At 48.3% G+C, this 15901-nt stretch overlaps 2 protein-coding genes across 4 annotated transcripts; one reads left to right on the top strand and one right to left on the bottom strand.

Annotated features, from left to right (window-relative positions):
- Positions 1-1823: 1823 nt before the first annotated feature.
- On the top strand, positions 1824-3769 carry CAMP (cathelicidin antimicrobial peptide). The gene is made up of 4 exons (XM_084753178.1): positions 1824-2145; positions 2674-2781; positions 2920-2991; positions 3541-3769. The coding sequence occupies exons 1-4, from the start codon at positions 1948-1950 to the stop codon at positions 3715-3717; spliced, it is 555 nt and encodes a 184-aa protein (XP_084609304.1). The 5' UTR covers positions 1824-1947; the 3' UTR covers positions 3718-3769.
- A 2585-nt stretch (positions 3770-6354) lies between these two features.
- On the bottom strand, positions 6355-15882 carry NME6 (NME/NM23 nucleoside diphosphate kinase 6). 3 transcript variants are annotated; one of them, XM_084752347.1, is made up of 7 exons: positions 15748-15882; positions 15341-15440; positions 14928-15024; positions 10773-10875; positions 8477-8516; positions 7234-7394; positions 6355-6863 (listed from the first exon to the last, which is right to left on the bottom strand). In XM_084752347.1, the coding sequence occupies exons 3-7, from the start codon at positions 15015-15017 to the stop codon at positions 6694-6696; spliced, it is 564 nt and encodes a 187-aa protein (XP_084608473.1). In that variant the 5' UTR covers positions 15018-15024; positions 15341-15440; positions 15748-15882; the 3' UTR covers positions 6355-6693. The 3 variants fall into 3 exon arrangements, with proteins under 3 accessions (XP_084608473.1, XP_084608474.1, XP_084608475.1); XM_084752348.1 differs by having other exon boundaries at positions 14928-15027; XM_084752349.1 differs by lacking the exon at positions 14928-15024.
- Positions 15883-15901: the final 19 nt, after the last annotated feature.

Here is a 15901-nt window from a genome sequence, read left to right on the forward strand (position 1 = left end):
TGTAAAAAAAAAAAATGTGTATGGGTGTTTTGGCTGCATGCATGTATATCTATGCACCGTGTTTGTCAGTACATCGTGTGTATACAGTGCCCGTGGAAAGAGGTCAACAGATCCCTAGGAACTAGAGTCACACATAGTCGTGAGCTGCCATGTGTGTCCTGGGAGCTGAACCTGCATCCTCTGGAAGAACAGCCCAGCCTTTTAACTGCTGAGCCATCTCTCCAGCCTCCTGTGATTTATTATTTTCTAAAATGTTTTATGGGGCTGGAGAGATGATTCAGTAGTTAAGAGTGCATTCTGAGGGCTGGAGAGATGGATTAGAAGTTAAGAACACTGACTGCTCTTCCAAAGGTCCTGAGTTCAATTCCCAGCAACCACATGGTGGCTCACAGCCATCTATAATGAGATATAGTGCCCTCTTCTGGCAGGCAAACAGAATACTGTACTAAATAAATAAATAAAGAAATAAAAGAGGGCATTCTGTTCCTGCAGACAGCCCGGGTTCAGTTTCCAGTACCCACACAGCAGATGTCTGTAGCAGTTATATGTCTGTAACCCTAGTTCCAGGGAACTTGATTCCCTCTTCTGTAGGCTCTGTGGTGCACATTTACATGCATGCATGTGTGAGTACATGTGTGAGTGCTAGTATGTGTGTTAACAAACGTTCATATGCATAAAATAAAAAAAAAAGTCTTTAAAAAGTAATTTTTGGTGCACCAGATGGTTGTGGTGCACGCCCTTAATCTCAGAACTCAGGAGGTAGAGGCAGGTGGATCACTGTGAGTTCGAGGCCAGCCTAGTCTACAAAGCGAGTCCAGGACAACCAAGGTTACACAGAGAAACTCTGTTTCGAAAAACCAAAAGCCAAACCAAAACAAAAACCCACCTGTCAAATAAATGGTTTTCTAGTTTGCTTTTCTGTTGCTGTGACAAACACCATGACTAAAAGTAACTGGGGAGAAAAGGTTATTTCATCTTATAGTTTTTTTGTTTTTGTTTGTTTTTCAAGACAGGGTCTCTCTGTGTAGCCTTGGCTGTCCTGGACGCTTTGTAGACCTGGCTGGCCTCGAACTCACAGCGATCCGCCTGCCTCTGCCTCCTGAGTTCTGTGATTAAAGGCGTGCGCCACCATGCCCACCATGCCTACCTATCATCTTATAGTTACCCATCTGTCATGCCTCCTTTTTTTTTTTGAACGGGCATTGGTGTTTTGCCTGCGTGTATGTCTGTGTGAGGGTGTCGGATCTCCTAGAACTGGAGTTACACTCTTGAGCCGCCATATGGGTGCTGGGAATTGAACCAGGGTCTCTGAAGAGCAGCAGCCAGTGCTCTTAACCTCCGAGCCATCTCTCCAGCCCCCTTAACCATATATCATGGAAGGCACCCAAGGCAGAAACAGAAGCAGGGTCTAGGGAGGAACAGTGTTTATTGTGCTTCCAACCCCTCCCATGCTCCGAGGACTGCATCCACAGAGCAAGGTGTTAAGGCCTTGAATGGCAGGGGCAACTTCTCCCTTGGAAGTTTGTATTTCTGGGTGGGATGGTCACTGTCACTTTTCCATCAAGTGTCCACTGGGAGTCAGACAGTGCCTAGAGCTGGAGACTTAGCAGTGAACACTGCTCATTCCTAAGGAACACACAGCTCGGGGTAGTCACTGGCTCTCTTTCTTTCTTGGGATTTTTACCCCGTTGAGCAATCCTGGATATGACAGTCCCCCTAGGGCCCATCTCAGGAAGATGGGGAAATTATTTCTTCATTTGGCATGTCAGGCCGACTTCACTCACTGCCCAGGGTCTCGTGAGGCAATGAGTGTGAAGCAAGCTCCAGCCCCACACGCCCAACACACAGGCAGGGTGGGTCAGGAAGGTTTCTGCTTAGGCTCTGCATCCGCCTCAGGATAAGCATAAAGGAGGCTCTCAAGGCCGGGAGGAGGCAATCTTGGGGACCATGCAAACCCGGAAGGACATCCTCTCCCTGCGGTGCTCACTTTCACTGCTGCTGCTCCTGGGCCTGGAGTTGCCTCCAGCCATCGCCCAGACCCCCAGCTACAAGGAGGCAGTGCTCCGCGCTGTGGATGGCTTCAACCAGCAGTCCTCCGACACCAACCTCTACCGCCTCCTGGACCTGCAGTCTCTGCCCGCAGAGGTGAGGCAGGGGGCTGGGGGGGGGGGAGAGCAAGCTCTAGTCCAAGGCACCTCCTCCTTTTAGTGTGGCCTCTCCTTTCCCGGGAGTCTCCCTAGATCTGTGTCTCCTTCCAGAATACCAGCTCTCAGCCTTGGAATACCTGGCAGAAGCACCCTTGACCTCGTTCAGTGATGTCTGGGCCTCCATTCCAAGGACGAGGGTGCAATCATTGGCCCCAGGCTTTGGCTTCCTTTGCTCTAAGTTTGTCCCATACCCAGTGAAGGACTACCCAGCCTTGAGGTCCTAAGGAGGCCCTGGGTTCCCTATTTCCAGAAGAGGAGGTGTTCTTCATTACAGCTGCCTGAGGGCTGTTCCCACTCACTGTCTGTGTGTAGGAGAAGGAAGAGGCTCTGTACCTCAGCACTAGGCCCTCTTTCAGCACCTAGCATGCAGTGCCGGAAGGCCACCCTGTTAGTGCATGTCTGGAGACTGGTCTTTGAGATTGAGACTGAGCTTGAGACAAGTGTCCCTACTTTCTCTCCTAACCAGGATGAGGACCCAAGTACGGCGAAGTATGTGAGGTTCCGAGTGAAGGAGACAGAGTGTGACAAGGCATCGCAGCAGCTACCTGAGCAATGTGACTTCAAGGATCAGGGGGTAAGGCAGAGGGCAGGGTGGTTGGCACATGACTCCTGAGGAACTAGACAAATCCCGAAGGAATCTTTCCATGAGGTGGCCTAGGGCTTAGGGGTTAGCGAACGGATTCTACTTTGATCTTGGGCTTCCCCTTCTCAGCTGGTGAAGCAGTGTACGGGCACAGTCACCCTGGACCAGGCCACAGATGCTTTTGACATCGATTGCAGTGAGGTGAGTGGGATGCAGCAGGTGGTGAGGGATGGGACATGGGTTGGTCCCTATTCCTACCCAGAGCAAAGCAAACTCCTCTTCATCCTCTTGGCTCCTCCCTTGCACCTAAACTTCAACTCCAGCACTGGTTCTATCATCCCTTAGAGAAATAACCTCAAAGTTTGGCTAACCGGGGAGGCAAATGCAGGAGGATCTCTATGGGCTTGAGGTCCAGCCTTGTCTATGTGAGTTCCAGGCCAGACATGGCTACATAGCAACTTGTTAGGGATGTAGATTTTTAGGACTTCAAGGTAAGGACCTTACCTAGATATTCTGGATCCTGCTAAAGCTGGGAGCATTCTCTTAGGGGGTTCACTCTCAGACCCTAGGGAGCCCCTTGCCATATCCAGGCCCCAGTGTTTTCAGCTTTTATTGGGGTTAAGGATCCAGCTACATGGCTCAAAGGCTGAAATAGGGTCCAGAGGCCAGAAGTGTGGTCTTAGGTGGGGAAGTATCTTGGGCGCCCGTGGGACCAGCCCCACCAAGAACCCGTTTCTTCCTGGTAAATAGAATGGTGCACAACCCCAGAAGTTCTTCAAGAAAATTGCCAAGAAAGTAGCCAAGAAAGCTGCCAAGCTGGGTGGACTCCTTCAAAAAGGTGGGCAGAAGATTGGTGAAAAGCTTAAGAAAATTGGCCAGAAAATTAAGGATCTTTTCCAGAAAGGTCAACCTGAGACAGAGAATTAGGCCTGCCTCGGCTTGTTTCTAGATCCCCAAAATAATAAACTTGGTGAAGGAACCTTCTCAATGGCTTGTGTATTCATTTTAGTCTCTAACTGTGGAGGCTGCTATGTGGATGCTGGGAATTGAGCCCAGGTCCTCTGAAAGAGCAGCCAGTGCTCCTAACCCCTGGGCCATCTCTTCAGCCTCAACCCCTCATAGTGTTTTTTTTTCTTTTTTCGAGATTGTTTATCATTCATTGTGTGTGCGAGCATGCCTGCACATACTTGCACACTACAGCACATGTGTGGAGGTCAGAGGACAACTGTGGGGGTTCAGTTCTCTGGGACCAAAGAGCTCAAGGGAATAGGAAGTCCATGCCTCTGAGGTCTGTGACTCTAGCCACAGCCTCCAGATAGTTTCCCCGAGCCTGAAGCTTGGTTGACATCCTGTGCCCAGTAGGCTCATGGCATCTATGGGTGACCACTGACTCCATCTGGTTAGCTTGGGCTTAGTGTCCAGCCCCGCTCTTGGTCCTGCTGGCACACAGCCACGACGGGATCCTTTCTGTAACCCTTCCCGTAGTCAACACCAGGAGTCACCAGTTCCCGGAGCTGAACTTCATGCAGATATTCCTCTGAAGAGTCACAGAAGATGCTGTGCCAGTAGGCTTAGAAAGAGGAAGCCAAGGCAAACTCACTCCAACAGAAAAGTGCAATACAACCAGGACACAAACCATCACCCACGCCCCATTACTGACCACTCTCTATTAGGGAGTGGGGAGTTACGCACGGCTGGGTTCTTGACTAAGGGTCTTATCCTCAGTGCCTGTCACAAACTCTTCCAAGGTCTGTTTCCATTTCACACAACTCTGAATCCAATAGATTTTGTTTTTGTTTTTTGTTTTTTGTTTTTCGAGACAGGGTTTCTCTGTGTAGCCTTGGCTGTCCTGGACTCGCTTTGTAGACCAGGCTGGCCTCGAACTCACAGCGATCTGCCTGCCTCTGCCTCCCGAGTGCTGGGATTAAAGGCGTGCGCCACCACGGCTGAATCCAATAGTTTTTATTTGTTCCCTGTATCTGGCTGCGCCTATCCTGAACTGGCCTCATCGCATTTGAGTTCTAACCTGCTCTCTTCATTTGTTTCAGTGTAGATTCATCTATTTGAATTTGCTTCTAACTGGACAATCTGATTTGCTCTTTCTTTTATCTTGTTTTGTCTGGTGGTGGTATTCGGTTATGTTCATATATTTATTCTGAAGAATATTTTTAAATTGCTTTAAAGTAATCTTAAATTTTAAATTACATTTATTTACTGAGGGGGGCAATACCTAATCATGTCTGTAATGACTGCTTCCAAGTGAACTCATGTTCCGAAATGACTAGAGTTGGAAATTCAACTTATAAACTGGGTAGGAAGTACAATTTAAGCCACAACTGTTGTGAAGTTATATCTTTGTTTGTGGTTTTCCAAGACAAGTTTCTCTGTGTAGCTCTGGCTGTCCTGGAACTCACAGTGATCCACCTGCCTCTGCCTTCCCAGTGCTGGGATTAAAGGCATGTGCCACCACCCCTGGCTGTGAAGTTTTATCTTTGGATATTGGCTTGTATATAATATGTCAATTAGGAATTTGGGCTTGGAGCTGTACATGTGTGTTGAAATGGAATGGTCTAGAATGGTTGGCTTGATGTTAGATCTAGACCTTAGCTTTTAGCAGTGTGTCCAGATCTCAGACCTGGATGTATTGCTTGGACCTAGGCTTTTGTCCTGGATTTGAACCTCAGATATGGACATCAGGCCTTAGAGGTGACTCTCACTGCAGAACCTCTAGCCTTTATTTTTTTATGTAGACCAGGCTGGCTTTGAACTCACAGAGATCCACTTACCTTTTGAGTGCTGGCACTAAAGGCATGTGCCACCACATCCCAGAATCCTTATCCTACAACTCAGATATAAGCAAAGCTTCATGAACTAGAATAGGGCCTGCCCTCTGGGCACCTGGAGTAACTTGTGTTGAGCAGCTCAGCATGAACAACCATAATCAATTCACCAGATGAATATAGCTGCACTAGTGAGTCTGGGTGAAAACAATGGAAGCTGTCAGCTGGCAGATACATGGAAACAATTCCTGCTGTTTTAGGGCATTGACGTCCGTAACGCAGCAAAGTACTACAGGTTATAGTGGAGGCGTAACTACCATTAGTACAGTACCTTTGTGGAAATCAGAAATACTAGCTTATTACCCAGGCTCATTAAAATGTGCCTCCACTGGGAAGAGGTACCTTGGTTCAAAGAAAAAGTACCTCTTCCTTCAGGACACAGCCCTATGTCTAGGTGCACAGCATGGCTTTGAGTCCACACTCACTTAGTAAGTGGGTGCTCTCATGTGCTACATAATCAACCCACTGAAAGGTTTTTTTTTTTTTTTTTTTTTGAGACAGGATTTCTTTGTGTAGCCTTGGCTGTCCTGGACTCTTTATAGACCAGGCTGGCCTCGAACTCACAGCAATCAGCCTGCCTTTGCCTTGTGAGTGCTGGGATTAAAGGCGTGCACCACCACGCCCAGTGGTAGATTCTTATACCATTCTATCTTCAGTTAGCACTGGGCCGACCCCTGGCTTCACCAGATGCAGTGACTCCAATGAAGGACAAAGAGAAAGCCCGTACAGGAGAACTGCCAGCCTGGAGGACCGGGTGGCACAGAATTTATTAAGGAAGCCAGGTTGCATAGGCACTGCATTTTTTTTGGTCAACAGGCAGGCTCCTTCTTGAGGAAGGATGACAGTACTTTGCAAAAAGAGGAGTCACCATCCTTCCCAAATCTCCGTGACGACCCACGGAAGAGGTAGATATACACAGCTAGCCCTTAGCAGCTGAGCAGCAGTTTGCTAGATCTTCGGGCAGGTGGTGGGGCCCAGCACAGACAGTGCCTTCAGCGCACCTTCCCTGACCCTAAGAGAAAAAGCTGAACACTGTGCCCTGTCCTCAGGGACTGCCAGGGCTTTACCGGGCTGGTCTGGGGCCTCCTGCTTCAGCTGCACAGTGGATGCCTTCCTCTGGACTGTAGCGCACAGGGCCACAGCGCAGCTGGGGTTCCTCCTCCTCATACCAGCGCTGCTCACTGAAGTCAGGGAAGAAAGCTGCAATCTCTCTGCTGGCGGAAACCACGGAGTCTATGAGAAGAGGAAAGGAGGAGAAGAGCTGCTTAGGAGGCTGAGGCAGGAGGACTGCAATATGGGGACCCATCTAGGAAACAAAGCAAGACCACGTCTCGGAAAGAGAGACAATTGAGAAAAGGAGTTCTCTCAGGGAGTGGGTATGGGGCGAGTGAGACACACCACCAGGGTCAGAAACCTGAACGCCTCAATCCTGGGGCATATACAGCAAGCTCACAAGCCACACGGCCCAGAGAGCTATAAAGAGCCAGACATATATGGAACACAGCTCAGTGGAAGGCCCTGGCTGGCAATCTCACTACATGGCCAACTCACCTGCCCTGAGGCGTCCTTCATCTGTGGCTGTGGATGAGGAGTTCTAACTCACCTGAGCCGTGGGTAGTATTTCGGGTGTCAGTGAGTCCCAAACTCCCACGAATTGAATCTGGGGCCACGTGGCGTGCTCGAAATACTCTGGTGGGTCCCATCAGTGTCCTCCAAAGCTGGATGGCATCTTTGTGGGCAAGGATGTAGGCTCGGATTGGCCCACTGAGAATAAAGGAAGGGATCAGACCCACTGGTCTAGTACATGTTTGTAAGCAGGGCAAGGAGACATACGAACTGTACATTCAGAGCGTCTCCTTGCCCTTCTAGCGGGTGCTGATGCTGCTTTAAGGAGAAAGTGATGGGTAGAGGCCGGCTACTGATGTGCAAGACGTGATCAGTAGAATTTCTAAGCAGTATTCAACAGTCCTCCACCACAGCCACTGGTCCAGCAAACACAGGACAGGTGCCTGCCAGGTCAGTGTAGCTCAGTCCTGTCTCTTTAGACTCGACAGTGATAACATCTTTAAAGTGAGCTGGGCGTGGTGGCACACACCTTTGATCCCAGCACTGGGGAGGTAGAGGGAGGTAGATCTCTGTGAGTTCAAGGCCAATGTGGCCTACAAAGCAAGTCCAGGACAGCCAGGGCTGTCCTGAAAAAAAAAAAACTTTAAAAAGTGGTGAGGGACTGGAGAGATGGCTCAGAGGTTAAGAGCACTGCCTGCTCTTCCAAAGGTCCTGAGTTCAATTCCCAGGAACTGCCTGCTGGTTCACAGCCATTTATAATGAGATATAGTGCTCTCTTCTGGCATGCAGGCATACATTCCGGCAGAATACTGTATACATAATAAATAAATAAATCTTTAAATGGAAAAAAAAAATGGTAAGTGAGCTGGCGCACACCTGTAATCCCAGTAATCTGGGAGGCAGAAGCAGGCAGATCTTTGTGAGTTTGAACCCAGCCTGGTCTACACTTTGTGTCCAGGACAGCCAGGGAAACCCTGTCTCAACAAAACAAAACAAAAAAACCCCCACAAAAACAAAAACAAACAAGCAAATAAAAAAAGTGGTGAGATGGGCCGGGCGTGGTGGCGCACGCCTTTAATCCCAGCACTCGGGAGGCAGAGGCAGGCGGATCAATGTGAGTTCGAGGCCAGCCTGGTCTACAAAGTGAGTCCAGGACAGCCAAGGCTACACAAGGAAACCCTGTCTCGGAAAAAAAAAAGTGGTGAGAGTGACACGTGTGTTCACAGGGAAGAGGAGGTATGCCCTAGCACATGGAGATTTAGGACCAACATTACAAGTACCTGGCCATGAACTCCACCAGCCGCTGATAGAAGAAACGCCCTGCAAAGAAGAGCAGCTTCATGAAGACCCGGGTGCCCAGGAGACGGCTCTCACTGCGCTACCTGTGAGACCACACTGCTCACAGGGAGATGACAAGGACCTCGGCGCCTGGCACTCTGAGTGTGGCTCTAGATTCTGCCACGTACAATCTGGACAGGTTTGGTTGAGTTGTTAATTTCCCTAGTGTGTCTTCCAAATTTTGTGTCATCATAATAACAACATCAACTTGTTATGATTTGGGGAAATTTTTTTTTTTTTTGAGACAGGGTTTCTCTGTGTAGCCTTGGCTGTCCTAGACTCACTTTGTAGACCAGGCTAGCCTCGAACTCACAGTGATCCTACTGCCTCTGCTTCCTGAGTGCTGAAATTAAAGGCATACGCCACCACACCCGGCCTGGGAAATTTTATTTTATCTTTTTAGAGAGATCCACCTGCTACTGCCTCCTGAGTGCTGTACATTATTTTCTAAAAAAAAAAAAAGATTTTCTTGAGGCCACCTATGTTGTACACACCTTTAACCTCAGCATTTAGGAAGCAGAGCTCTGTGAGTTTGAGGCTAGCCTGGTCTACAGAGTAAGTTCCAAGGCTATACAGTGAGACCCTGCCTCAAAAAAGCAAACTCCTGCCAGGAAGTACTGGCGCACACCTTTAGTCCCAACACTGGGAGGCAGAGGCAGAGGCAGGTGGATTCCTCCTTGTCTACAGCTGAGTCCCAGGACAGCCAGGACTACACAGAGAATCCTTTCTCAAAAATCAAAACAACAAGAAGAACCCCCACAAAACCAAAAAACAAACCAAAAACCCCTGTTTTTTTCCCATTTTTCTTTAGTTGAATACAGTGCCAGCGAAGAGCAGTGGGGTAGTATCTAGTACACCACCTAGCACCTCCTTTTCTTCTCCCCCCCATCCCCCCCCACCCCCCCACCCCCCCACCCCCCCCACCCCCCCACCCCCCCCACCCCCCCACCCCCCCGAGACAGGGTTTCTCTGTGTAATAGCCCTGGCTGACTTGGATTCTTTTTTTTCTTTTTCTTTTAAATGTGCATTGGTATTTTGCCTGCATGTATGTCTGGGTGAGGGTGTCAGATCTTGGAGTTAAAGACAGTTGTGAGCTGCCATGTGGGTGCTGGGAATTGAACCTGGGTCCTTTGGAAGTGCAGTCAGTGCTCCTAACCGCTGAGCCATCTTTCTAGTCTCCCTGGACTCACTTTATAGACCAGGCTGGCCTCGAACTCACAGGGATCCGCCTGCTTCTGCCTCCTGAGTGCTGGCATTAAAGGCGTGCGCCACCACACCTGGCTGCCACTCTCTTTTCTAAATTTGAGAAAATTAACTGAAATAATGAGCACAGGCAAAGCACTTGACAAGATAAATGTTCCCTCAGTGTTAATTACTGATTTTGCCAAGACATTATATTAAATTTCTGATTCGGACTATCCAGGCACTCTCTTCCAGGAAAAGAAAAGAAAAAGATTATCGGGGCTGGAGAGATGGCTCAGGGGTTAAAAGAACTGGCTGCTCTTCCAGAGGACCCAGGTTCAATTCCCAGCACTCACATGGTAGCTCACAACTGTCTGTAACTCCAGTTCCAGGGGATCTGACACCTCACACAGGCACATGCAGGCAAAACACAAATGCACATAAAATTAAAATTAAAAAAAATACTGATTATCATGAGAAGTCTGTGCAGAAAAAACAAACAAAAACAAAACAACAGCAACAAAAAACCCACAGTTGGGCATGGTGGCGCATGCTTTTAATCCCAGCACTCGAGAGGCAGAGGCAGGCATATTGCTGTGAGTTCAAGGCCAGGCTGGTCTACAGAGCAAGTCCAGGACAGCCAAGGCTACACAGAGAGATCCTTTCTTGAAAAAACAAAAACAACAACAACAAAAACAGAAAACAAAAAGCCAAAACCACACACACACAAGAGCACAGTCTGGGGAGATGGCTCCACTGCTAAAAGGCCTGCGTTGCATGAGGATGACTCCAGAACACACACAATGCCAGGCATGGTGGCATACATGTGCACACCCAGTGCTCGAGGCAGATGGGCACTTGAGGCTCAGTGACCAGCCAGCCCTAGGCCAATGATGGGACCCTGGTGGAAGGAAAAAAGTGAATGGTGCCTGTGACTATCAACTAAGGTTTTCCTCTTGCCTATATATGTACACATGTGCACCTCACATGCACACTCACAAACACACACACACACACTCACACACAGGGTGTGTAGATGCAGGCTCCTGACCTTACCTTCATGCTCTCGGTAAAACCTCCGGCAGTCTTCCTTTTTCCATTGTAGCTCTCTCGTTCGTACAATGAGGAACTTGTTGCTCAGAATCTGCTGGTGAACAGCCTGGAGACCCAAGCATCCCAGACATGAACATCAACCAGGACTCAAGCTGTCCGGAGGACCACTTCAAGGTCTGCTCCGTTGTCACAAGTTGTGCTTTAGATACTGAAACCCCCCCCCCACCCCTCCCCCGCCAGCTCATGTGGAGGTGGGCCTTCCTGAAGGAAGTGTCATCAGGAGTGTGCGTGACAGTCTTCACACCCTGGTCCATGCTGTGAGCATTTCTCTCCACAGTGTTCAACCTTAACACAGGCCCAAAGAGACAGGACCAAGCAGCTTGGACTAAAACCTGTGAACCCTTGAAACAAATGAAGCTTCCCTCTTTTAAGTATGGCCCAGTGGCAGAAAGCTGATGGAAGCAGTGGTCAGAAGGTGAAGTGAGGAGGGCAAGCCAGAGTATGAACCTGGGGTCCATGGGGACAAGAAGCAATGTCCTTGGCCCCACTACCCAGAATACAAGTCTCTGTTTGTTTGTTTTTGTTTTTTGAGACAGGATTTCTCTGTGTAGCCTTGGCTGTCCTGGACTCACTTTGTAGACCAGGCTGGCCTCGAACTCATAGCAATCTGCCCGCCTCTGGCTCCCGAGTGCTGGGATTAAAGGCATGCGCCACCGTGCCCGGCTCCCATACAAGTCTTTTTAATGGTCCCCCTGTTCTCCTCCTTCATTCTATACCATCACATTAAAAAAAAAAGATATTTATTATGTATACAGTATTCTGCCTTCATGTACACCTGCAGGCCAGAAGAGGGCACCAGATCTCATTATAGATGGTTGTGAGCCACCATGCGGTTGCTGGGAATTGAACTCAAGACTTTGGAAGAGCAGCCAGTGCTCTTAGCCTCTGAGCCATCTCTCCAGCACTATACCATCACATTTGATTAAAAACTGTACAACTTATTTACATGTTCCTTTCTGGTCAGAAGGTTCCGGGAGGTTTCTATAATGAAACAAAGTACATGCGCTTTGGCCTTCTGCTCAGGGCTGCCCTGTCCTTGCCCTCTACCCCTTCTCTCTGGTCCCGCAGCCCAGGCAGCCAGCCCTGCCTCTGATCTCCTGGCATTAATCAACATTTGCTTGTCTTTCGAGGCCTGAGTCCTACCATTCTAGAGTGTTCTGCCCTGTTCCTCCTGCTATTTCCTCTGTACTACACAGCGTAGGGAGCCTACTGACTTCCTAACCTTACAGCAAGGAGAGTCCCAAATGATGCCTTGCTTGTGTCTGCCTAGTTCTTAGTAGGAGCATTTCCAAAGTATGGGATTCACTGATATTTTGTGTCATTCTGCCCTTTGTCTACTACTGTACTGACTCCTTCTAGTCAATCTTGTTCACGCTACCATTTGTAAGGGTAGTAACCATTTCCAGGTTCTGAGCATCAGCTCAGGCCTTCCACCCTTGTCCTCAGGTCTGTGAGTGTGAAAAAATATGACTAAGTCACATCATATAACAAAAAGGATTTTTCAGAAACAGTTTAGGTTACTAATCAGTTGATTCTGCTTTAGCTAAAAGGAAGGTTCACCTGGTTGGACTAAATAGTCACAAAAGGGGCCAGCAAGATGGTTCAGTGAGTAAAGGCGCTTGCTCTCAAGCCTGAGGACCCAAGTTCAATCCCCAGGACCCACATGGTGGAAGTCAAGAACCAGCTTCATAAGCTGACCTCTGACCTGGACACACACATTTCTCTTATACACACAACCCCCCCCCCCCACAAAACTAACAAATGTAATAAAAAGCCATACAAACCCTTTAAAAGCAGTTTTCTCTGGCCAGGGTTGAAGGCTAGAGAGGTTAGACAGCTGTGAAGGATTAGTTGCACCATTGCGACCTCCAAGACATGTGTGAGGAATGAGGGTTATCTCTGCAAACTGAGAGGTGTAACTGCCTGAAGGCCAGCGAGGACACAGCACACATAAACCAGCAGCCTTAGCAACCCTGGAGGCGGGAAATCCCCATTCTTTACACCCACCACCATCACTACAGGTTCTCTCCGTGTGGCTCTGGCTGTCCTGGAACTCACTCTGTAGGCCACACTAGCCTTGAACTCAAGAGATACACCTGCCTCTGCCTCCCAGGTGCTGGGATTAAAGAAGTTCACCACCACCACCCAGGCAGTCCATATCTTGTCTTTGGACTCAGGAGACCCTAAGCAGGAGATAACCCAGATAAACCTACTGGACCTCTAAACTATGGAACTGTGAGACAATAAACATGGAAGGTTAAATATATATACATATATATATATATATGTATATATATTTAAATGGTCACAAAATGAATGTTCTTTAATCTATCAAATTTGGAATGTAGAAACTAATATGTATGTATGTATGTATATATATGTTAAAACTAATATAGTTAAATATATATTAGTTAAATTAATAAGCTAATATAATACACAGAGAGAATAAGACTAGAGTTTTTTTTAATTGGGGCTGGGCATAGTGGAACACATCTTTAATTGTAGCACTCTGGAGGCAGAGGCAGGCAGATCTCTGAGTTCTAGGCCAGCCTGGCTTATAGAGAGTTCCATGCTATCTGCAGCTACACAACAACATTGTTTCAAAATAAAAGAAAAAAGCCAGGTGGTAGTGGTGCACGCCTTTAATCCCAGCAGTCAGGAGGCAAGAGGCAGGCGAATCTCTGTAAATTCGAGTCCAGCCTGGTCTACAAAGCAAGTCCAGGAGGACACAGCCAAGGCTATCACAGAGAAACCCTGTCTTGAAAAAAACAAAAAACAAAAACAAACAAACAAAAAATTGAGCTGGGAAAATGGTTCAATGGATAAGGGTATTTGCTGTACCTCCATGAGGACTTGAATTCAAATCCCCAGCACACATATAAAATAAAATAATGCAAATTTTTCTTGTATATTAGATATGCTCTAATTCTCTATTAGTACAGTCTTCTTAAGGCCAGAGTCCATGCTCTTAGTTCGTCTTTTTTTGTTTTTCTGAGATAGGCTTTCTCTGGGCAGCCTTGGATATCCTGTAACTCACTCTGTAGACCAAGCCTGCCTCTGCCTCCTGGGTGTTGGGAGGACTAAAGGCATGCACATTTATGCCCACCTAGCTTTTCTTCTTCGATTTTTTTCTTCTATTTATTTGTTTATTTATTTATTATGAATAGTGTTCTATCTGCATCTACACCTGAATGCCAGAAGAGGGCACCAGATCTCATTATAGATGGTTGTAAGCCATCATGTGGTTGCTGGGAATTGAACTCAGGACCTTTGGAAAAGCAGACAGTGCTCTTAACCTCTGAGCCATCTCTCGAGCCCCTAGCTTTCCTTCTTAACTTCTTGTTGTTGTTGTTGTTGTTGTTTGTTTCTTGTTTTTTCGAGACAACCCTGGCTGTCCTGGACTCTCTTTGTAGACCAGGCTGGCCTCCAACTCATAATCTCTGCCTCGTGAGTGCTGGGATTACAGCTGGGCCACCATGCCCATCTTTCTTAACTGTTTTTTGTTTTTTTTTCCCCCGAGACAGGGTTTCTCTGTGTAACAGCTCTGGCTGTCCTAGACTCTGTAGACCAGGCTGGCCTCGAATTCACAGCGATCCACCTGCCTCTGCCTCCCAAGTACTGGGATTAAAGGCATGCGCCCACCACCACCCGGTATTTCTTAACTGTTTATATTAATTTATTTATATGTATGTGCACATGTGTAGGTCAGATGACAACATGCAAGAGTTGGCTTTCTCAGCCAGACGTGGTGGCACCCGCCTGTAATCCCAGCACTCGGGAGGCAGAGGTAGGCGGATATCTGTGAGTTCGAGGCCAGCCTAGTCTACAAAGTGAGTCCAGGACAGCCAAGACTAACACAGAGAGACCTTGTCTCGAAAAACAAAAACAAAACAAACAAACAAAAAAAAAAAGAGTTGGCTTTCTCCTTCCCCCACCTGGGATCCAGACATCAGACTCAGGCCTTTCTATACTGAGCAACCAAGGCGATGCACCTAGCTTCTCCACCTCAGCCTCTAGCCCATGACTGCGCTGTTAGCTGCCACAAGTGGTCCTGGGTCACCTGAAAGAGTGCGGTGGAGGCTTGGGGTTCATTCTTACCTCTAGAATCAGAGGGTGGGCAACTGCATCAGGCTTGATCAGGGCTAGTGTGAGCTGGAGAGCCTGAGGACTTCGCAAGATGGAGGTCATCTCGGCCCTGTTATCAGAGAGCCGGATTAAGGACCACACAGTGTTGAGCTCTCAGCCCTTTCAACCCTTGCGAGCCAAGCAGGACCTTCACCCCTGACACTCACAGGGCATCTGGCTGTGCTACTGTAAGGCTGTAGATGACACCTACTCACTGGCCTGTTTGCCCTCATGAAGTGGTGCTTCCCCTGCTTATCTCCTACTTGCCTATTTGCGCTCAACTCATATCTGCAGTCAAGACTTTCTCAAGGCTCTCTGAGGGTACATATTCATGAAAGCAAGAATCTGTTCTGCTCACCATCCTACTCAACGTGCCTCGTACGTACCTGGCTTTCCACAGTCTTTAGGTGGATGAATCAGTGCATGAACCTGACCCAGCCATACCAAATCCAGGCTGCTAAGGGGTCTCCAGGGTGGACAGGCGACCTGTAGAGAGGGTGTGGTTCTTTTACGTTAGATTAGGGCTGTCTTGGCTAGTGGTTTACAAGAAAATGCTGTCGTGTTAAGAAAGTGGCTTGACTTAAAAGTCACCCTATCAGGCAGTTAAAAGTTTTTAAAGTTTGCCCCGCCAACTGAGAGGGCCTCTTTCTTTTGCTCCCAACTGCTCAAGTACTTGTTGGCTCCGCTCCGCTACTTCTGTGGCCACGCCCCCACCCCTCCAAGTCGTGGTTCCAGACCGCCTATGAGCCCCCCCACCCCTCCCCCGCATATTTTAGGTCACAAGCCATTTAACCTGGGCTTCTTTACTATGGGCCAAAGCCCACCGCAGACTCAGCTATCCCCGAGCCAATGCCGCCCGGATTCTAGGTTCCGCGGATTCCTGGTCCGCCCACCGATGCTCCAGGCCACCAGGCACTGAGCTGGTTGGCCTGCGGGGCCCTTTGGGG

The sequence above is a fragment of the Acomys minous genome (assembly GCF_964271855.1).
Source record: "Acomys minous genome assembly, chromosome: 13".
Classification (NCBI taxonomy): Eukaryota; Metazoa; Chordata; class Mammalia; order Rodentia; family Muridae; genus Acomys; species Acomys minous.

Coding starts and splice junctions, on each gene's coding strand:
- NME6 (XM_084752347.1), bottom strand. CDS start 15,017: ATGACCTCCATCTTGCGAAGTCCTCAGGCTCTCCAGCTCACACTAGCC. Junction 10,876..14,927: donor CCCACCCTCTGATTCTAGAG/GTAAGAATGAAC, acceptor TTGGGTCTCCAG/GCTGTTCACCAGCAGATTCT. Junction 7,395..8,476: donor CTGGTGGAGTTCATGGCCAG/GTACTTGTAATG, acceptor CTTTATTCTCAG/TGGGCCAATCCGAGCCTACA.
- CAMP (XM_084753178.1), top strand. CDS start 1,948: ATGCAAACCCGGAAGGACATCCTCTCCCTGCGGTGCTCACTTTCACTG. Junction 2,782..2,919: donor GTGACTTCAAGGATCAGGGG/GTAAGGCAGAGG, acceptor TCCCCTTCTCAG/CTGGTGAAGCAGTGTACGGG. Junction 2,992..3,540: donor TTGACATCGATTGCAGTGAG/GTGAGTGGGATG, acceptor CCTGGTAAATAG/AATGGTGCACAACCCCAGAA.